Source organism: Manis javanica, chromosome 7 (assembly GCF_040802235.1).
Source record: "Manis javanica isolate MJ-LG chromosome 7, MJ_LKY, whole genome shotgun sequence".
In the NCBI taxonomy this organism is placed as follows: domain Eukaryota; kingdom Metazoa; phylum Chordata; class Mammalia; order Pholidota; family Manidae; genus Manis; species Manis javanica.
This window is the reverse complement of record NC_133162.1, coordinates 42,693,103-42,716,594: the sequence shown is the minus strand read 5'-3', so window position 1 is coordinate 42,716,594 and position 23,492 is coordinate 42,693,103. Positions and strand designations below refer to the sequence as shown.

The window sequence follows — 23,492 nt, the reverse complement described above, 5'->3', positions numbered from 1 at the left end:
TGATGTTGGGTGTGGTTTGTCATATATGGCCTTTATTATGTTGAGGTACATGCCCTCTATACCCATTTTGTTAAGAGTTTTTATCATGAATGGATGTTGAATTTTGTCAAATGCTGTTTCAACACCTATGGAGATGATTGTGTGGTTTTTGTCATTCTTTTTGTTGATGTGGTGGATGATGTTGATGGATTTTTGAATATTGTACCATCCTTGCATCCCTGGAATAAATCCCACTTGATCATGATGGATGATATTTATGATGTATTTTTGAATTCGGTTTACTAATATTTTGTTGCGTATTTTTGTATCTATGTTCATCAGGGATGTTGCTTTGTAATTTTCTTTTTTTGTGGTGTCTTTGCCTGGTTTTACTATGAGAGTGGTACTGGCCTCGTAGAATGAGTCTGGGAGTATTCCCTCCTCTTCTACTTTTTGGAAAACTTTAAGGAAGGTGGGTATTAGGTCTTCATTAAATGTTTGATAAAATTCAGCTGTGAAGCCATCTAGTCCAGGGGTTTTGTTCTTAGGTAGTTTTTAAATTACCAATTCAATTTCATTGCTGGTAATTGGTCTGTTTAGATTTTGTTTCCTCTTGGGTCAGTCTTGGAAGTTTGTATTTTTCTAGAAAGCTGACCATTTCTTATAGGTTATCCGATTTGTTGGCATATAATTTTTCATAGTATTCTCTAATATGTCTTTGTATTTCTCTGGTGTCCATAGTGATTTTTCCTTTCTCATTTCTGATTCTGTTCATGTGTATAAACTCTCTTTTTTTCTTAAGTCTGGCTAGGGGTTTATCTATTTTGTTAATTTTCTCAAAGAACCAGCTTCTACTTCCACTGATTCTTTCTATTGTTTTATTCTTCTCAATTTTATTTATTTCTTTTTTCTAATCTTTCTTAGGTCCCTCCTTCTTCAACTTAGGGCCTCATTTGTACTTCTTTTTCTAGTTTCATTAATTGTGAGTTTAGACTGTTCATATGGAATTGTTCTTCTTTCCTGTATTGGTAAGCCTGTATTGCAATATACTTCCCTCTTAGCATTGCCTTTGCTGCATCCCACAGATTTTGTGGTGTTGAGTTATTGTGGTCATTTGTCTCCATATACTGCTTGATCTGTGTTTTTATTTGGTCATTGATCCATTGATTATTTAGAAGGATGTTGTTCACCCTCATGTGTTTTTTGGCATTTTTGTTTTCTTTGCATAATTTGCTTCTAGTTTCATACTTCTGTGGTCTGAGGAGCTGGTTGGTACAATTTCAGTCCTTTTGAATTAGCTGAGGCTCTTTTTTTGTGGCCCAGTATATGATCTATTCTTGAAAATGTTCCATGTGCACTTGAGAAGAATGTGTATCCTGCTGCTTTTGGGTAGAGTGTTCTGTAGATGTCTGTTAGGTCTATATGTTCTAATGCGTTGTTCAGAGCCTCTGTCTCTTTACTTATTTCTGTCTGGTTGATCTGTCCTTTGAAGGGAGAGGTATGTTGAAGTCTCCTAAAATGAAGGCATTGCATTCTATTTCCTCCTTTAATTCTGTTACTATTTCTTTTACATATGTAGGTGCTCCTATGTTGGCTGCATAGATATTTATAATGGTTGTATCCTCTTGTTGGACTGACCCCCTTATCATTACATAATGTCCTTTTCTCCTGTTACTTTCTTTGTTTTGAAGTCTAATCTGTCTGAACTAGTACAGCAATTCCTTCTTTTTTCCATTAGTTACATGAAATATTTTTTTCTATCCCTTCACTTTTTGTCTGTGTATGTCTTTGGGTTTGAAGAGAGTCTCTTCTAGGCTGCATATAGATGTGTCTTGTTTTTTTTTTTTATCTATTTAGTGACTCTGTGTCTTCTGATTGGTGCATTCAGACCATTTACATTTAGGGTGATTATTGATAGGTATGTACTTATTGCCACTGAAGGCTTTACCAAAGGTTACCAAAGGTTCAAGGGTAACTTCCTTACTATCTAACAATCTAATTTAACTCACTTACTAGGCTATTAAAAACACAATCAAAAAGGGTTTTTTTCCTTCTTTTTCTTCCTCTTCCACTCTTTATATATTAGGGATCATATTCTATTCTCTGTGTCTATGCCTTGACTGACTTTGGGGGTAGTTGATTTTTTTTTGTATCATTAATCTACAATTACATGAGGAACCTTACGTTTACTAGGCTACCCCCTTCAGTAAGTCCCCCCCACAACCCCCATTACAGTCACTGTCCATCAGTGTAGTAAGATGCTATAGAATCACTACTTGTCTTCTCTGTGTTGCACAGCCCTCCCCATGCCTCCCCCCACATTATACATGCTAATTGTAATGCCCCCTTTCTTTCCCCCCTTTATCCCTCTCTTCCCACACATCCTCCCCAGTCCCTTTCCCTTTAGTAACTGTTAGTCCACTCTTGGGTTCTGTGATTCTGAAGATGTTTTGTTCCTACAGTTTTTTCTTTGTTCTTATACACCACATATGAGTGAAATCATTTGGTACTTGTCTTTCTCTGCCTGGCTTATTTCACTGAGCATAATACCCTCTAGCTCCATCCATGTTGTTGCAAATGGTAGGATTTGTTTTCTTCTTATGGCTGAATAGTATTCCATTGTGTATATGTACCACATCTTCTTTATCCATTCATCTACCAATGGAGACTTAGGTTGCTTCCATTTCGTGGCTATTGTAAATAGTGCTGCAATAAACATAGGGGTGTATCTGTCTTTTTCAAACTGGGTTGCTGTATTCTTAGGGTAAATTCCTAGAAGTGGAATTCCTGGTTGAAATGGTATTTCTATTTTGAGCTTTTGGGGAACCTCCATATTGCTTTTCACAATGGTTGAACTAATTTACATTCCCACCAGCAGTGTAGGAGGGTTCTCCTTTCTCTACATCCTCACCAACATTTGTTGTTGTTTGTCTTTTGGATGGTGGCGCTCCTTACTGGTGTGAGGTGATATCTCCTTGTGGTTTTAATTTGCATTTCTCTGATGACTAGCGATGTGGAGCATCTTTTCATGTGCCTGTTGGCCATCCGAATTTCTTCTTTGGAGACCTGTCTGTTCAGATCCTCTGCCCATTTTTTAATTGGATTATTTGCCTTTTGTTTGTTGAGGTGTGTGAGCTCTGTATATATTTTGGATGTCAATCCTTTATCGGATCTGTCATTTATGAATATATTCTATACTGTAGGATGCCTTTTTGTTCTATTGATGGTGTCCTTTGCTGTACAGAAGCTTTTCAGCTTGATATAGTCCCACTTGTTCATTTCTGCTTTTGTTTCCCTTGCCTGGGCAGATATGTTCATGAAGAAGTCACTCATGTTTATGTCCAAGGGGTATTTGATTTTATATTATTTCTGCTTAGTAATTAATTGTTCTACTCTCTTTACTGTGGTTTCATTTTCTCTGGTTAGAGCTATTTAGCCTTAGGAACGCTTCCATCTGTAGCAGTCCCTCCAAAATACAGTGTATAGACACTTTGTTGGGGGTAAATTGTTTCAACTTTTGCTTATCTGGAAATTGTTTAATCCCTCCTTCAAATTTAAATGATAATGTTGCTGGGTACAGTATTCTTGGATTGAGGGCTTTCTGTTTCATTGCATTAAATATATCATGCCACTCCCTCTGGCCTGTAAGGTTTCTGTTGAGAAGTCTGATGATAGCCTGGTGGGTTTTCCTTTCTATGTGAACTTTTTCTCTCTCTGGCTGCTTTTAACAGTCTGTCCTTATCCTTGATCTTTGCCATTTTAATTACTATATATGTCTTCATGCTGTCTTCCTTGGGTCCCCTGTGTTGGGAGACCTGTGCACCTCCATGGCCTGAGAGGCTATCTCCTTCCCCAGATTGGGGAAGTTTTCAGCAATTACCTCCTCAAAGACACTTTCTTTTTATTTTTCTCTCTCTTCTTCTTCTGGTACCCCTATAATGTGAATATTGTTCCATTTGGATTGGTCACACAGTTCTCTCAATATTCTTCATTCTTGGAGATCCTTTTTTCTCTCTGCGCCTCAGCTATTTGTATTCCTGTTCCCTAATTTCTACTTCACTTACCATCTCCTGTACTTCATTTATTCTGCTTTTAAATCCCTCCATTGTATGTTTCATTTCAGATGCTGTCTTTTTCAAAGTTTGTATCTCATTCTTGAAATCCTCCCTGAGGTCTTGTATATTTTCCTGTACCTGCATGAGCATGTTTATGATTTTTATTTTGAAATCTCTTTCAGGAAGATTGGTGCATTCAGTTTCACTTGGTCCTTTTTCTGGTGTTTGTGGGATTTTGGTTTGAACCAGGTTCCTTTGACATTTCATATATGTAAGTGGAGCCCTCTAGTGCCCGTAAGCTCTAGTCTCTGGAGCTGATCAGCACCTGGAGAGATGGTGGGGGTTGCAGGGGAGTGGTGCTGTTGCCTGATGGGAGGAAAGAGGTCTTTCCACCCCAGCTTCAGTGCCTACCTCCACCGCCAGGGCCAGTGGGCCAAGCACACAGGGAGGAACCTCTCTGTGCTATGCACTTGCAGCTGCGTTGGCGGGGCTGCCCTCTGGCTGGCCTGGTGCAATGGTACACACAGGCAGCCAGTTTGTGAGCCAGTGCCAGCCGGGAGGAAGGAGCGGAATGCTGCATATAGCAATAGGGGCCTTGTAGCTGCACTGCCAGCCAGGGGGATGGAGTGCCTGAAGCCCCTGAAAGTTCTCAAGCTACTGGGATGAGTGAGCTGGGACTATTTTGTCCAACTGTCCTTTCTGCTGAGCAGAAAGCTCTGTACAATCCTTGCCCCTTTAGCAGCCTGCTCACTGTTGGAAGTCTCCCAGAGTGCCTGCCTTTATTTTGTCCCAGAGTGGCTGGTTGTGGGTGCCCATTCTCCACAAGTGGCTGAAATCTCAGTCTCTCCAAGTATTCTGCCTGTCTCAGCTTTCCAACCCCACTAATCTCCAGGGCACAATGTAATATAGGTTCATGCTCCCAGAGAAGATCTCCAGGACTGGGTGTTCAACAGTCCTAGGCCTCCAACTCCTCCCTGCTGCATTTCTCTTCCACAGGTGAACTTGGGTGGCAGAAGGGCTTGGTTCCCACCAGATCACAGCTTTGGTACTTTACCCTTTTACATGAAGTCTGCTGTGTTCCCCAGATGTAGGCAGTCTGCCACACCCTTCTTTCCTGTTGCTCTTTCAGGGTAAGTTATTTGTTATATTTTCATATTATATATGGTTTTTGGAGGATGTTTCTGTCTCACCTCCCATGCCACTATCTTTAAGCCTCCAGCTCCCTTTGAAACTTAACCCTACTCACTGAATATTCATCTCCCTTTATATAAAAAAGGTTCCCTATTGTTTCCTCTGAATGATTCCCTCTGGGTCTGCTCACACCCAACTCTCCAGTGTGTACTCTTGTCTTTCTCTGAACTCTTACTTCACAATAAAATTCTTATTGCTCAACCTTTTTGTGTCTGTACTTGAATTCTTCCTTAAAATAAGACCAAGGGGGAGGGGCTCAATATGGCAGCATGACTAGGGTGGCAAATATCTCCTCCCAAAACCATATGTATTTTTGAAAATACAACAAATACAACTATTCCTAAAAGAGAGACCAGAGGATACAGTACAACAGCCAGGATACATCTACATCTGTGAGAACTCAACATCTCACGAAGGGGGTAAGATAGAAAGCCAAGACCCAGTGGGACCTGAGTACTCCCCCCACCCCAGCTCACCAGTGGGGGAAAAAAGAGTCAGAGTGGGGAGGGAGTGGAAACACAGGACTGCTAAATAACCAGCCCTAGTAATCTGCACTTGGAGCACAGACACACATTGCATGGTGTACTGGATATTAGAGAAACAGAAAAGTAACATCCGAGATGGAGACCATGAGCAGGTCCGCACAACCAGCCCCCTGAAACAAAAAAAAGCAGGTGCTTTTTAAAGTCTTAAAGGGACAAGGACTTAACAGCTGAACCAAATCATCCCAGCACAGTCAGCCCAGCAGGCTGGGAATCTTGAAGAACTTCGGGCCACATAACCCTATGGGGGGTAAAGCAGCCCCGAAGACCCTCATGGCAAAAAGCAGCCTGCCATTCCTTCCCCCCAGCTGGCACTGCAAGCAGACTGGCTGACCCACCACAGCTGCACAGCAGCCAGAGAGTGGCCCCACCCGCAGCAATCACACAGAGTCTCCTCCCAGCATGCAGCTAACCAGGACAATCAGAGGAAGCCACAACAAGGTCCAGAAGGCATGAAGGGGTGCTGTTCTCACAAAAGAACACACCTGGCATGTCTGCCATCCCCGGCAGTGTGCTGGGCTATCCCGAGGGCCACCCTGCCCACGGCAGCTCAGGTGATTGTCCCAGAGTCTGCTCCCAGTGTGCAGGTAAACAGAACAGGCAGTGGAAGCTGAAGCAAGGTCTGTAAGGCATGAAGGGGTGCCATTCTCACAGGAGAACATACCCACTGTGGCTGCAACACCCTGCAGTGTGCTAGGCAATCCCGAGGGCTGCCATGCCCATGGCAGCTCAGGAGATTATCACAGAGACTGCTCCCAGTGTGCAGGTAGATGGCACAGGCAGATGAGAAGGGCAACATGACCAACAAGGAGGAAAAGACTGTGTTCTTCCAGCAGACATATGTGCCACCTGCCTGTAATCACTTCTATCACCACAAAAAGGCAGAAGAGTCTGGTCCAGTCAAAAATCACTCAGACAACTGTAGAGAGAGGGCCTGGGGAGATAGATATAACCAGACTTTCTGAAAAAGAATTCAAAATAAAAGTCATAACCATGCTGATGGACCTGGAGAGAAATATGCAAGAGCTAAGAGATGAAGTCCAGAGGGAGATAACAGAAATGAAACAACTGATAGAAGGACCTAAGAGCAGACTGGATGAGGTGTAAGAGACTGTTAGTAGAAAGAAACCAGAGAACAGGAATACAGAGAATTGGAGGCAGAGAGAGATAAAAGGATCTCTAGGAATGAAAGAATATTAAGAGAACTGTGTGACCAATCCAAATGAAACAATATACACATTATAGGGGTACGAGAAGAAGACAGAGAGAAAAAGGGATAGAAAGTGTCTTTGAAGAAATTCTTGCTCAAAACTTCCCCAAGCTGGGAAGGAAACAGTTTCTCAGACCACAGAAGGCCACAGAGCTCTCAACACAAGGGACCCAAGGAGGACAACATAAACACATATAATAATTAAAATGGCAAAGATCGAAGACAAGGACAGAGTATCAAAGGCAGCCAGAGAGAGAAAAAAGATCACCTATAAAGGAAAACCCATCATGCTATCATCAGACTTCTCAACGGAAGCATCAAAGGCCAGAAGAGAATGGCACGATATATTTAATGCAATGAAACAGAAGGGCCTTGAACCAAGAATAGTGTATCCAATATGATTATCACTTAAATTTGAAGGAGGGATTAAACAATTTCCAGACAAGCAAAAGTTGAGGGAATTTTCCTCCCACAAACCTCCTCTACAGGATATTTTGAAGAGGCTGCTCTAGATGGAAGCATTCCTAAGGCTAAATAGAGGTCACCAGCAAAAATAAAATCACAGCAAAGAAAGCAGACCAACCAAATACTAAATAAAGGCAAAAAATAAAATCAACTATCCACAAAAGTAGTCAAAGGAAACACAAAAGAGTACAGAATAAAATGCCTAACATACAAAGAATTGAGGAGGAAGAATAAGAAGGGAGAGAAATAAAGAATCATCAGCCACTGTTTATAATAGCTTAATAATAGAGTTAAGCTAGATGGTTAGATCATAAAGAAGCTGCCCTTGAACCTTTGGTAACCATGAATCCAAACCCTGCAATGGCAATAAGTACATACCTTTCAATAATCACCCTAAGTGTAAATGGACTGAATGTACCAATCAAAAGACACAGAGTAATAGAATAGATAAGAAAGCAAGACCCATCTATATGCTGCTTACAAGAGACTCACCTCATAATAAAAATCAGAGAAAACATAAATAAAATTGAGAAAAATAAAACAATACAAAAAAATCAATGAAACCAAGAGCAGGTGCATTGAGAAAATAAACAAAATAGATAACCCCCCGAGCCAGAATTATTAGAAGAAAAAGAGAATCTGCACACATAAACAGAATTAGAAATGAGAAAGGAAAAGTCAGGATGGACCTGACAGAAATATGAAGAATTATTAGAGAATACTATGAAAATCTATATGCTAACAAGCTAGAAAACCTAGAAGAAATGGACAACTTCCTAGAAAAATACAACCTTCCAAGACTGACCAAGGAAGAAACAGAAAATCTAAACAGACCAATGACCAGCAATGAAATTGAATTGGTAATCAAAAAACTACCCAAGAACAAAACCCCCATGCCAGATGGATTCACCACTGAATTTTATCAGACATATACAGAAGACATAATACCCATTCTCCTTAAAGTTTTCCAGAAAATAGAAGAGGAGGGAATACATACAAACTCATTCTATGAAGCCAGAATCACTCTAATACCAAAACCAGGCAAAGACCCCCCCAAAAAATAAAATTACAGACCAATATCTCTGATGAACATAGATGCAAAAATACTCAGCAAAGTATTAGCAAATCGAATTCAAAAATACATCAAGAGGATCGTACACCATGATAAAGTGGGTTTATCCCAGGGATGCAAGGATGGTACAACATTTGAAAATCCATCAACATCATCCACCACATCAACAAAAAGAAGGGTAAAAACCACATGATCATCTCCATAGAAGCTGAAAAAGCATTCAACAAAATTCAACATCCATTCATGATAAAAACCCAACAAAATGGGTATAGAGGGCAAGTACCTCAACATAATAAAAGCCATATACGACAAACCCACAGCCAACATCATACTAAACAGCAAGAAACTGAAAGCTTTTCACCTAAGATCGGGAACGATGCCCATTCTCCCTACTGTTATTCAACACAGTACTGGAGGTCCTAGCGACAGCAATCAGACAAAACAAAGAAATACAAGGCATCCCGTTTGGTAAAGAAGAAGTCAAACTGTTACTATTTGCAAATGACATGATATTGTACAGAAAAAAACCCTAAAGACTTCACTCGAAAACTATTAGACCTAATATCTGAATACAGCAAAGTTGCAGGATACAAAATTTGTATACAGAAATCTGTTGCTTTCCTATACACTAATGATGAGCCAACTGTAAGAGAAATCAGGAAAATAATTCCATTCACAATTGCATCAAAAATAATACAATATCTAGGAATAAACCTAATGAAGGAAATGAAAGATCTATACGCTGAAAACTACAAGACACTCCTAAGAGAAATTAAAGAGGACACTAACAAATGGAAACTCATCCCATGCTCTCAGCTAGGAAGAATTAATATCGTCAAAATGGCCATCCTGCCTAAAGCAATATACAGATTTGATGCAATCCCTATCAAATTACCAACAACATTCTTCAACGAACTGGAACAAATAGTTCAAAAATTCATATGGAACCGCCAAAGACCCCGAATAGCCAAAGCAATCCTGAGAAGGAAGAATAAAGTGGGGGGTGGGGGGGGCGGGGGAGGGATCTCGCTCTCCAACTTCAAGCTCTACTACAAAGCCACAGTAATCAAGACAATTTGGTACTGGCACAAGAACAGAACCACAGACCAGTGGAACTAAACAGAGAGGCCAGATATTAATGCAAACATATATGGTCAATTAATATATGATAAAGGAGCCATGGATACACAATGGGGAAATGACAGCCTCTTCAACAGAGGGTGTTGGCAAAACTGGACAGCTACATGTAAGAGAATGAAACTGGATCATTGTCTAACCCCATACACAAAAGTAAACTCGAAATGGATTAAAGACCTGAATGTAAGTCATGAAACCATATAATTCTTAGAAAAAAACAGGCAAAAATCTCTTGGACATAAACATGAGTGACTTCTTCATGAACATATCTCCCCGGGCAAGGGAAACAAAAGCAAAAATGAACAAGTGGGACTATATCAAGCTGAAAAGCTTCTGTACAGCAAAGGACACCATCAATAGAACAAAAAGGCATCCTACAGTATGGGAGAATATATTCATAAATGACAGATCCTATAAAGGACTGTTATCCAAAATATATAAAGAGCTCATGCACCTCAACAAACAAAAGACAAATACTCCAATTAAAAAATGGGCAGAGGATCTGAACAGACAGTTCTCCAAAGAAGAAATTCGGATGGCCAACAGACATATGAAAAGATGCTCCACATCGCTAGTCATCAGAGAAATGCAAATTAAAACCACAATGAGATATCACCTCACACCAGTAAGGATTGCCACCATCCAAAAGACAAACAACAACAAATGTTAGTGAGGATGTGGAGAAAGGGGAACCCTCCTACACTGCTGGTGGGAATGTAAATTAGTTCAACCATTGTGGAAAGCACTATGGAGGTTCCTCAAAATGCTCAAAATAGACTTACTGTTTGACCCAGGAATTCCACTTCTAGGAATTTACCCTAAGAATGCAGCAGCCCAGTTTAAAAAAGACAGGTGCACCCCTATTGCAGCACTATTTACAATAGCCAAGAAATGGAAGCAACCTAAGTGTCCATCGGTAGATGAATGGATAAAGAAGATGTGGTACATATACACAATGGAATACTATTCAGCCATAAGAAGAAAAGAAATCCTACCATTTGCAACAAGACAGATGGAGTTAGAGGGTATTATGATTAGTGAAATAAGCCAGGTGGAGAAAGTCAAGTATCAAATGATTTCACTCATCTGTGGAGTATAACAACAAAGTAAAACTGAAGGAACAAAACAGCAGCAAACTCACAGAACCCAAGAATGGACTAACAGTTACCAAAGGGAAAGCAACTGGGGAGGATGGGTGGGAAGGGAGGGAGGGACAAGGGTGAAAAGGGGCATAATGATTTGCAGACATAATGTAGGGGGGTCACGGGAACGGTTGTATAACACAGAGAAGACAAGTAGTGACTCTGTTGCATCGTACTATGCTGATGGACAGTGACTGCAATGGGGTATGTGGGGGGGACTTGATGATGGTGGGAGTCTAGTTACCATAATGTTGGGCATGTAACTGCACATCAATGATACCAAAATAAAAATAATAAAAAGTAAAAAAATAAGACCAAGGACCTGTGTTCAATAACATGATGCATGTGAATTTCTGTCCCATCAATATTTTAAATTTCATTTGCATGGTTGCTAGTGAGGCAGAATGTCCTTTCATCCAGTTATTGACTTTTACAATTTCCACTTCAATTCCTATCCTGTGTCAGTTTTTCAGTCAGATTGTACGGTTTTTTTCCTTATTATAGGAGCCATTATTTATATAATCTGGATACTAATCTTATTATAAGTTACAAATGCTGCAACTATTATAAAATCCTTAAACACTGTTTTAGTGTCTTTTGTTATCCATGTTTCCAATTTTAAAGTTGTAAATTTATTGATATTTTATTTTTCATTTGTGCTCTTACAATCACAAAAACCCTGCTATCCATTAAGGCATAGAGGTATTCTATTTTCTTCTAAACAGTCTAAACTTTAAGATTTGGGTGTTTAAACCAGCTGGAAATTGGAATTTTGTGTGGGTGTGTGTATTAAGGAACTCCACCAGTATTTATTGAATAGTCCATTTGTTCCTCATTTGGTGGATGTGGCTGGGCAGGGGAGGGCCTATATAGTCTTTTAACAATATCTTTAGTGAGGTATAATGTACATACCATAAAACTTACTAATTTTAAGGTTCAAATGTGCAACCATCACCACAACACAGTTTTAGAAGCTTTCTATTTTTCCCAAAAATCTCCTTCATATCCATTTGAAGTCAATCCCCACTTCCTCCCTTGCCCCTAAGAAACCACTGATCTATTTTTATCTCTATAGTTTTCCTAATTTCATATAAATGGTATCATATAATATTTAATTTTTTGGCCTTGCTTTTTTTCATTTAGCATAATGTTTTTGAGAGTCATCCATATTGTTGAAGGAATCAGAATTTTATTTTATTTCTGAGTAGCACTCTATTGTATAAATATTATCACATTTTGTTTATGTATTAACATATGTAACTGGAATGTTTCCAGTCTTTGGCTATTAAATGCTGCAATAAAATAAAGAAATCCTTATGTGGACATGTTTGCACTTTCCTTGACTAGACACCAAGAAGCGGAGTTGCTGGGATATAAGGTAAGTCTAAATTTAACTTTTTAAGAATCTGCCAAACTGTTTCCAAAGTGGATGTACGAATTTGCACCCCATCAGCAAAATAGTATGAATACTTGGCATTGTAAGTCTTTTTGCATTCTAGTGGGTGCGTAGTGTGGTTTTAATTTGCATTACCTTAGTGAATTATCTTTTTGATATAATTTCAGATTTTTTTAAAGTTACAAGAAAGTTCTCTCCTGTCTGTACACACACACACACATATACACACATATACATAAATATGCATTTTAACTTTTCTTGAACCATTTGACAGTAAATTACAGACATGCAATTTTAGACTTCAATGTGTTTTCTAAAATCAAGGACATTCTCTTACATAACCATAGTACAATTATCAAATCAGGAGATTAGTATAAATACAGTACTATTATCTAATCTATAGACCTTATTCAGATTTTCCTAAATGTTCCAGTAATGTCTTCTATAGCAAAAGGAAATACAGGATCATGCCTTACATTCAGTATTCATGTCTCAAGTTTCTTTCAATGTGGAACACTTCTTGAGTCTGTGTTTTGTGACACTGGCATTTCTGAAGCATACAGGACAGTTACTTTGTAAAATATTCCTCAATTTGTATTTGACTGATGCTTGTTCATGGTTATATCAGGTTATGAACTTCTGGCAGGAATACTATAAAAATGATTTTGTGTTCTCCTCAGTGCATACTATCAGGAGACACATGCTATTTATCCCAATAGTGGTGATGGTAACTTTGATCATTTGTTTAGCTTGTTATCTGCCAGTTTTTTACTATAACATTACTATGTTTCCCTTTCTAGTTAATGCATATCTTGTTGGGAAATACTTTGAGACTATGTAAATATCTTACTCCTTAAACATTCCTGTATAGTTTCAGCATACATTCATGACTGTTTTCTGAATTAATTATTATTATGGTGGATTCCAAATTGTGATTTTCTAATTCCATAATTCTTTGGATTTAATAATTGGCCTTCTACTATAAACTTTTTTTATCTACCATTTATTTATTTGTTTAGCTATATCAATGTGGACTTAGAGTAGAATTTGTAATCCCTTACTATAGTTATTTTGATGCTCAAACTGTCCCAGATAGGGCCAGTGAGAGGCCCCCCTTAAGCAAAATCCTTTTGTCTTTTCTCTTTTCCCTAAATGTTTTTGATATATCTCAATCTTTCTTTGAGCACTTTTTATTTTTATTCAACAGGATAGTCCAGACTCATCTTGTACTTTCCCCATCCAAGTCCTACAACTAGCCATTTTCTAAGGAGCCTCTGGTTCTTTTATTTTGTAAATTGGACAAATGCCCTCGTTCCTTTTAATGGATCTAGAAAGAAAGACCTGAGCACTAGGTGTATTTAAGCACTCCCCTCGCCACACGCACTTTATACAATATGTATACAATCTATTTATCAAATCATGAGCTCATATCAATATCTCTGATTCTAATCCACACAAGGTCATCTATCTTCTCCATTTCCATATTTGCAATCCTCTGACAGTGAGAAACTTGGCTCCCATTATCCACAGTATGGTTACTTATTTGGTAAATCATAGAATACTTAGTAACCTCAGAGCTGCCAACTCATAATTCTGTGAAAAAGAAGCCCACTAACTAGAGCATATTATTTGTAGAGTGCATTATTTGTATACAGGTTTTTTTCTCTTTAGTCTGGTGAGATGTATTTCAAATAATTTTACACAAGTATCTTAAATAGTTCTTTTTTCCCTACCTTCAGTGTTGTTATGCTATATTCATTGGAAATAGCTTTGGGTTATTTGTTTGTTTCTGATATAAATTATATGATCTCCCCCATTTCTTGTTAATTTTGTTTCTTTTTAAATATATGAACCATGAACATGATTCCTAAGTTAGATCTGTTTAAAAAGGTACAGTCACAGAGTGTCACCCCCTATTCCTTCCCTTCCTTATACTCTATACCTGCCCAAGTCCTATATGACCCACTATCATTAATTTGTTTTTTTCTTCAGGTGCATTTTTTTGTATACATGAGCAAATCTGTGTATAATTTTTTTCTTTTTTCTTCTTATACAAAAGATGGTATACTAGGGAAAATGTTGTACTTTAGTTTTTTTCACTGAACAATATATCTTGGAAATCATTCTACATCATTTCATAGAGATTTTCTTTTTTTCCAGCTGCATAGCACTCCATTATGTGAATATACCACAATGAATTCAAACATTCTCCTATGTTGTTTCCAATATTTTAAAAAATGCAACAATGCTGTAATCAATAACTGTGCATTTGTAATTTTGAGTTGTTGGGGCAATAGTTTAGGGCTAACTTCTTAGAAAACCCCAATTATTTTTAAATACCATCAAGTCAAAACCTGTTTCCATGTACATATGTGACTCTCTTTCTGTACACCAATTATGTTCCATTTATCTTTTTCTACACTAATACCACTCAATTTTAATTACTAGAGCATCATAATAAGACTTGATATTTGGTAGGAAAGCCCTCACTCCTTATTTCTCCTTCCATACTATTATAGCTATTTTTTGGCCTTTATTGGCCAAGTAAATTTTATACTATTTTGTCAAAATCTTTAAAAACTATGGTGTTATTTTTATTGGAATTGCATTAAAATTAGATATTTGGTGAAATTTTTCATCTTTATGTTATTGAAACTTCCTGTCCATGAACATGGTATTTCTATCTCTTAAATCTTACGTCCTTCAATAAAGTTTTATAACTTTATCTAAATGGAATTTTTTAAATCAGACTTTTAAATTAGTTGTCCTTGATGATATTTGATTTTGATTTTTTCTATTAATCTTTTATCCATCAATCTTGCCAAATCTACTTCTCTGTGTTAATCTTTGCTTAACAGCTAATATATATACATCATTTTTAAAAATTAAAAGATATTACTTCATTCAGTTTGTAGGTTTTCTTGAGTTTCTTCCTAATCCTTTTTCTCTAATTTCTTTCATGTGTGTATATGTGTTATTGCCTTGGTGGAACCTCCAGTATAGAGTTGAATAGAACTGATGACAGTAGGTATGCTTGTCTTGGTCCTGACTTCAAAAGAAATGTTTCAGTTTTCACAATTTCATATAGTGTAGGTTTTGAAGATATATTTTCAAATTTTTTTAAAAGTTCATTTGCTTTTTTAAAAATCATGAATGGGTTGAACTTAATTTTCTGCAGTACCATCTCTAGTTTGTTGTTAATATTCATTATTTGTGCCTTCTTTCTTTTTTAAAATTATTAACCAGTCATGCAAGAGGTCTGTTTATTTACTAGTCTCCAAAAAAGAAGTTTATAGTTTTGTTAATCCTCTGTTATATCCTTGTTTTAAATTTCATTTACTTGTGCTCTTTATTGTCTTTTAAAAAAATTAATATATATATATATATATATATTTTTTAATTGAGGTATAATTGACATACACCTTATATTAGCTTTAGGTGTATACTCCTGATTGTCTTTATTATCCTTTCTTCGAATTTCCTGGCTTTCTCTTTGCTAATTTATTGTTTTAAATGCTTATTTCATTGGTTTTTCAATCCTCTTTTTTAATATATGTATCTAAGGCTAGAAATTACCCTCTCTGTATTGCTTTAATTGTGTTTCATAGTTCTGTTATATAATGGCTTTTTTTTTGTTCAGTCTCTTTTCTATTATCTACTGAAGTATAACAAACCACTCCAAAACTTAATGGCTTAAAACACAACATATTATTTATCATGTGCAGTCTGAGCTGTTTTTCTGTTAGTTTTTCCTGGGATCACTCATGCAGCTGTAATCATCTGACAATCTGGCTAGTGCTAAAGGGTCCAAGATGGCATCACTCAAATAGTGAGGCTGTCTGTCTACTCTTCCGACTGCACTTTGAGCCTCCTACAGACTAAACCAGACTTCTTCACAGCATGGTGGCCCCAGAGTTTTAAGAAAGCAAGAGCAGTAGCTGCAGGTTCTCTTAAGGCCTAGCCTCTATGAACTCACACAATGTCACTTCCATCATATTCTGTTGGTCAAAGAAAGTCACAAGTGCAGCTCAGATTCCAGGGGGTGAATAAATGAGAAGGAAAATCCATCTCTTGATGGGAGGCATAGCAACATCACATTGCAAAGGGTATGGACGTGAAAGCAAAACTAAATGGGAGCCATTATTATAAAAATCCATTGAGATATATGTCAATTATTTCTCAATAAAACTAGAAAAAAATCTATTGTAAGGCCTGTATTCATTTTCCATTACTGTGTCACAAATTACCACAAACAGTGTTTTAAAACAATATCCATTTATCATCTCACAGTTCCACAGGTCAGAAGTCTGGCATAGCTCAAACTGGCTGCTTAGTGTCTCACAAGGCCAAAATCAAGGTATTAGTGGACTGGGTTCTTATCTGGAATCTACTTCCAAGTCCATTCAGATTGTTGGCAGAATTCAGTGCCTTGTGCTCACAGGATGGAGGTCCCCATTTCCCTGCTGGCTGTGAGCAGAGTGCTCTTCCTTCTAGAGCACACCGGCATTCCTTGGTATGTGGTCTCCCTCCTTCTTCAAGCCAGAAATTGTATGTTGACTCTTCCTTGTGCTTTGAATATCTCTCAGTTCCCTATCACCCCTCAGGCAGAAAAAACTCTGCTTTTAAAAAAATTCACCTTATTGACTGGTGAAAAGAATATGTACTCTCTAACTGTTAGAGGCAGAGACCATACTGGCTTTTGAGCTCAACTTTCTTAATTGTTTTAGTTAAATTTTACATATCCTTAACATTTTTCCTCTTTTATTTATGTTTCTGAGAGAACTGTATTAACATCTTCCATTTTGACCCCTTTTAGTTTACAGTTGATAAAACTGAGGCCCAAGAAAGTTTAAGTGACTTGCCCAAGATACCATAGCTGGTTGTGGCAGAACTAGGATAAGTACTCAGGTATTTCTCATATTGATATTCAGAATATTTACTCCAAAGAGAAAATCCAGTAATTTTTATTTTGCTCATTCCTCTTATACTCCTAATATTCCCTGTCAGTTTGGTATCATATTGGGCAATGAAAAACTGAGGGCTACTCTCATTCCCAATTTTATTTTAGGCTAATGTACAAGTTATTTAAGCAAGTCATTTAATTATAGGAGAGTTATTTTCTATAGGTAAAGTGGCTATCACCAATACCCACAATTCCTCCCATCTAATTTTCCATCTATATCAAGGATAAATAGCCTCAAGTTGAACAAGGAAAGATTCAGAAAGTCTAATAGAGAATTTTGCTTACTGGTCAGTCTTTGATCTTTTTTTTTTTTTGACAAAAGTTTTCTTTATTTAGTATTTTTTAATTTTATTATTTTATTATTTTTTATTTTGTTATTGTTAATCTACAATTACATGAAGAACATTATGTTTACTAGGCTCTCCCCTTCACCAAGTCCCCCCCACAAACCCCATTACAGTCACTGTCCATCAGCTTAGTAAGATGTTGTAGAATCACTACTTGTCTTCTCTGTGTTGCACAGCCCTCCCCTTTCCCCCACCCCCCACATTATACATGCTAATTATAAAACCCCCTTTCTTCTTCCCTGCCCTTATCCCTCCCTACCCTCCCATTCTCCAAAGTCACTTTCCCTTTGGTAACTGTTAGTCCCTTCTTGGGTTCTGTGATTCTGCTGCTGTTTTGTTCCTTCAGTTTTTCTTTGTTCTTATACTCCACCTATGAGTGAAATAATTTCATATTTGTCTTTCTCCACTTGGCTTATTTCACTGAGCATAATAACCTCTAGCTCCATCCATGTGGTTGTAAATTGTAGTATTTGTTTTCCTCTTATGGCTGAATAATATTCCATTGTGTATATGTACCACATCTTCTTTATCCATTCATCTACTGATGGACACTTAGATTGCTTCCATTTCTTGGCTATTGTAAATAGTGCAGTGATAAACATAGGGGTGCATCTGTCTGTCTTTTTCAAACTGGGCTGCTGCATTCTTAGGGTAAATTCCTAGAAGTGGAATTCCTGGGTCAAACAGTAAGTCTATTTTGAGCATTTTGAGGAACCTCCATAGTGCTTTCCACAATGGTTGAACTAATTTACATTCCCACCAGCAGTGTAGGAGGGTTCCCCTTCCTCCACAACCTCACCAACATTTGTTGTTGTTTGTCTTTTGGACGGTAGCCATCCTTACTGGTGTGAGGTGATATCTCACTGTGGTTTTAATTTGCATTTCTCTGATAACTAGCGATGTGGAGCATCTTTTCATATGTCTGTTGGCCATCTGAATTTCTTCCTTGGAGAACAGTCTGTTCAGCTCCTCTGCCCATTTTTCAATTGGATTATTTGCTTTTTGTTTCTTGAGGTACATGAGCTCTTTATATATTTTGGATGTCAAGCCTTTATCGGATCTGCCATTTATGAATATATTCTCCCATATTATAGGGCACCTTTTTGCTCTATTGATGGTGTCCTTTGCTGTTCAGAAGCTTTTCACCTTGATGTAGTCCCACTTGTTCATTTTTGCTTTTGTTTTCTTGCCCAGAAGATATGTTCATGAAGAAGTTGCTAATGTTTATGTCCAAGAGATTTTTGCCTATATTTTTTTCTAAGAGTTTTATGGTTTCATGACTTACATTCAGGTATTTGATCCATTTTGAATCTACTTTTGTGTATGGGGTTAGACAGTGATCCAGTTTCATTCTCCTATATGTAGCTGTCCAGTTTTGCCAGCACCATCTGTTGAAGAGACTGTCATTTCCCCATTGTATCTCCATGGCTCCTTTATCATATATTAATTGACCATATATGTTTGGGTTAATGTCTGGAGTCTCTAATCTGTTCCACTGGTCTGTGGCTCTGTTCTTGTGCCAGTACCAAATTGTCTTGATTACTGTGGCTTTGTTGTAGAGCTTGAAGTTGGGGAGTGAGATCCCCCCCTACTTTATTCTTCTTTCTCAGGATTGCTTTGGCAATTCGGGGTCTTTGGTATTTCCATATGAGTTTTTGAACTATTTGTTCCAGTTCATTGAAGAATGTTGTTGGTAATTTGATAGGGATTGCATTGAATCTGTATATTGCTTTAGGCAGGATGGCCATTTTGGCAATATTAATTCTTCCTAGCCAAGAACATGGGATGAGTTTCCATTTGTTAGTGTCCTCTTTAATTTCTCGTAAGAGTGTCTTGTAGTTTTTGGGGTATAGGTCTTTCACTTCCTTGGTTAGGTTTATTCCTAGGTATTTTATTCTTTTTGATGCTATTGTGAGTGGAATTGTTTTCCTGATTTCTCTTTCTATTAGTTCATTGTTAGTGTATAGGAAAGCCACAGATTTCTGTGTGTTAATTTTGTATCCTGCAACTTTGCTGTATTCCGATATCAATTCTAGTAGTTTTGGAGTGGAGTCTTTAGGGTTTTTATGTACAATATCATGTCATCTGCAAATAGTGACAGTTTAACTTCTTCTTTACCAATCTGGATTCCTTGTATTTCTTTGTTTTGTGTAATTACTGTGGCTAGGACCTCCAGTACTATGTTAAATAACAGTGGGGATCTCAGAGGAAAAGCTTTCAGCTTCTTGCTGTTCAGTATGATGTTAGCTATGGTTTATCATATATGGCCTTTATTATGTTGAGGTACTTGCCCTCTATACCCATTTTGCTGAGAGTTTTTATCAGGAGTGGATGTTGAATTTTGTCGAATGCTTTTTCATTGTCTATGGAGATGATCATGTGGTTTTTGTCTTTCTTTTTGTTGATGTGGTGGATGATGTTGATGGGTTTTCGAATGTTGTACCATCCTTGCATCCCTGAGATGAATCCCACTTGGTCATGGTGTATGATCCTTTTGATATACTGTTGAATTCTGTTTGCTAATATTTTATTAAGTATTTTTGCATCTACATTCATCAGGGATATTGGTCTGTAATTTTCTTTTTTGGTGTGGTCTTTGCCTGGTTTTGGTATTAGGGTGATGTTGGCTTCATAGAATGAGTTTTGAGTATTCCCTTCTCTTCTAATTTTTGGAAAACTTTAAGGAGAATGGGTATTATGTCTTCTCTGTATGTCTGATAAAATTCTGAGGTAAATCCATCTTGTCCGGGGTTTTGTTCTTGGGTAGTTTTTTGATTACCATTTCAATTTCTTTGCTTATTATTGATTTAACTTATGTGTTTCTTCCTTGGTCAGTCTTGGGAGGTTGTATTTTTCTAGGAAGTTGTCCATTTTTTCTAGGTTTTCCAGCTTGTTAGCATATAGGTTTTCATAGTAGTCTTTAATAATTCTTTGTATTTCTGTGGAGTCTGTCGTGGGAGCCAAATTCCCTCAACTTTTGCTTGTCTGGAAATTGTTTAATCCCTCCTTCATATTTAAATGACAATCGTGCTGGAGATAGTATTTTTGGTTCAAGGCCCTTCTGTTTCATTGCATTAAATATATCATGCCATTCTCTTCTGGCCTGTAAGGTTTCTGTTGAGAAGTCTGTTGATAGCCTCATGGGTTTTCCTTTGTAAGTGACCTTTTTCCTCTCTCTAGCTGCCTTTAAAATTCTGTCCTTGTCCTTGATCTTTGCCATTTTAATTATTATGTATCTTGGTGTTGTCCTCCTTGGGTCCCTTCTGTTGGGAGTTCTGTGTACTACCGTGGTCTGATCGATTATTTACTCCCCCAGTTTGGGGAAGTTTTGAGCAATTATTTCTTCAAAGACACTTTCTATTCCTTTTTCTCTCTCTTCTTCTTCTGGTACCCCTATAATGCAGATATTGTTCCTTTTGGATTGGTCACACAATTCTCTTAATATTGTTTCATTCCTGGAGATCCTTTTATCTCTCTCTGCATCAGCTTCTATGCATTCCTGTTCTCTGGTTTCTATTCTGTCAATGGCCTCTTGCATCTTATCCATTCTGCCTATAAATCCTTCCTGAGATTGTTTCATTTCTGAAATCTCCCTCCAGACGTCATCCCTTAGCTCTTGTATATTTCTCTGCAGCTTCATCAGCATGGTTATGACCTTTATTTTGAATTCTTTTTCAGGAAGACTGTTTAGGTCTATCTCCTTCTCAGGGGTTGACTCTGATTTTGGTCTGTATCAAATTCTTCTGCCTCTTCATGGCGATAGAGATAGTTTGCAGAGCTGGCATGTGTGACTGCTGGGAGAACGTCCCTTCTTGCTGGTTTGTGGCCTTCCTCTCCTGGGAGAACAGCGACCTCTAGTGGCTTGTGCTGTGCAGCTGTGTGCAGATGCGGCTTCTTATTCTTGCCCAGCCACTATGGAGTTAAGCTCCGCGGTTGCTGTGGAGTTAAGCTCCTTGGTTGCTATGGGCATGGCCTGCCTCAGGCTGCTCCTCCGATATGGCAGAGCCCCATCGGAGGGGAAATGGGAGGCTGTTTATCTCCATGAGGGGTCTCTGAGCTGTACTGCTTCCCAGGGGGTTAGGGTGCCTGGAGTTCCCCAGGATTCCCAGCTGCTGGGCTAAGTGTCCTGGACACTTCCATCCAGCTGTAGGGTCCCTGTCCCTTTAAGACTTTCAAAAAGCACTCGCTTTTCTTTGTCCTGGGTGCACCAGCTGTGGGGACCCGCTCACAGGTCTTACTGTCCTGTTTCCCTAGTTTCCAGCACCTCACTCATGCACTGTGTGTCTGTGCTCCAGTGCGGATGGCTAGGGCTGGCTATTTAGCAGTCCTGGGCTCCCTCTCCCTCCCCGCTCTGACTCCTCTCCTCCTGCTGGGAGCTGGGGTGAGGGGTGCTCGAGTCCCACCAGGCTGGGGCTTGTATCTTACCCACTCCGCAAGGTGCTGGATTCTCGCAGGTGTGGATGTTGTCTGGCTGTTGTCCCATGTCTTCTGGTCTCTCTTTTAGGAAGAGTTGTATTTGTTGCATTTTCAAAAATATATATGGTTTTGGGAGGAGATTTCTGCTGCTCTACTCACGCTGCCATCTTGGCTCTGCCTCAACCCTAGGCCAGGCTTTGATCTTATCTACATTCTGATACAGTATCACTTCCATTTTTAAAATTTATTTATTTTTTAAATGAAAACTACTTTAATGAAAAACATTAAGTATAACTAAACATTTTAAATATAAGTAACATGTATTTCCTAATTTGTATCCAGTACATACTTAAACTGTTTATCCCAAATTCTTGTCTCAGAGAAAAAAGTCAGAGACAATTACAAAGATGCTTCATAGTATCAGGTGTATTTTTTAAATAGTGGGATATTTTGGGAAAATCACTTCAGTCCATCAGAGATTTCTGTTTGTCCTTTTGTTGGTAATCCATTTTTGTCTGAATATTTTTGGCCTACTTTGCCTTTATTTTTATCACTGGGTTCTTAAATAGCTTTTATAGGTCATGTATGATTAACAAAGGGGGATTTCAGAGGGTATAGTATTTAGGGCTCCAGGAATTTGTTTGAGATCCAGAGCACAACTGTAATGATTATACAAGAAATACATACCATTGTCCCAGGCTTGATCTAAGTGTGAGAGTTCAGGCAGGCAGAGAAACATAGAGGGCAGAAGGGGAATTTCTCACCACCCTAAGTACAATTTGCCCCCTCATTGCACTGTCAGTCACTATCCCTGCATGGCTTCCTATTCAACATTCCTAACCTCAACCCTAGGCCAGGCTCTGCTCCCCACACCCTCCTTTATCTTGAGGCAGGGCACACACTGGGCTGAGGTTAGCATGGTCCTGGGGCCTTCAGAGCAGCTAGAAAGTGCCACAGGAAGCCCACCCAGTCCAGAAGTCCCCACTGGCAGTCAGCTCTAGCTCACGTGACTCTTGTTCACCAACAACCACCAAGCCCAGATGGCTTGCTCCTATTTTTAGAATCTCATTTCCAGATAAACATAACTGAGTATGTGAGCATCCATGATTTGGCCTCTCCATCATCAGTACCATGACCAAACTGGAAGCTCATCAAACCTCAACTATCATGTATTAATGCCATCCCAGCTGTCTTTTGCTTTACTCTTCCCTCACCTCTGCCCTTAAAGGACACTGTATAAGGATAATAAACACTCACTTTCAGGCAGACAAGAGCCAGATATGCCCATACTTCAGCATTGTAGTTGTTCAATGCATTGGCTTCAGAGAGAGCATCCTCAGCCTCCGTGAGCTCCTCCAACTTGACAGGAAAAGAAGACATGTGAGTTAAATCAAAGTAGTTTTCATTTAAACCAGCTGGAGTCAGCAGCTGAAAAGACAATGTCCAAATAACATTGATGTACATGAACTACTCCGGTAGTTTTCAACTTTATTTGTAGTAACAAAACTCCTTCTTCAAACAAAATCTTATGTGGTGGCCCAATATATGAACCAGTTAAAAGAACTGCTCTGATTAAA

At 38.4% G+C, this 23,492-nt stretch overlaps 1 protein-coding gene across 8 annotated transcripts in view; it reads right to left on the bottom strand.

The window, feature by feature from the left end:
* Positions 1-23,492, bottom strand: part of CFAP70 (cilia and flagella associated protein 70) — a 170,969-nt gene that overhangs the window by 9,986 nt on the left and 137,491 nt on the right. For all 8 annotated transcript variants that reach the window (XM_073240876.1, XM_073240875.1, XM_073240871.1 and 5 more), the window contains one exon: positions 23,173-23,274. In XM_073240876.1, coding sequence (XP_073096977.1) covers positions 23,173-23,274 — 102 coding nt within the window. The remainder of the gene's footprint in view (positions 1-23,172; positions 23,275-23,492) is intronic.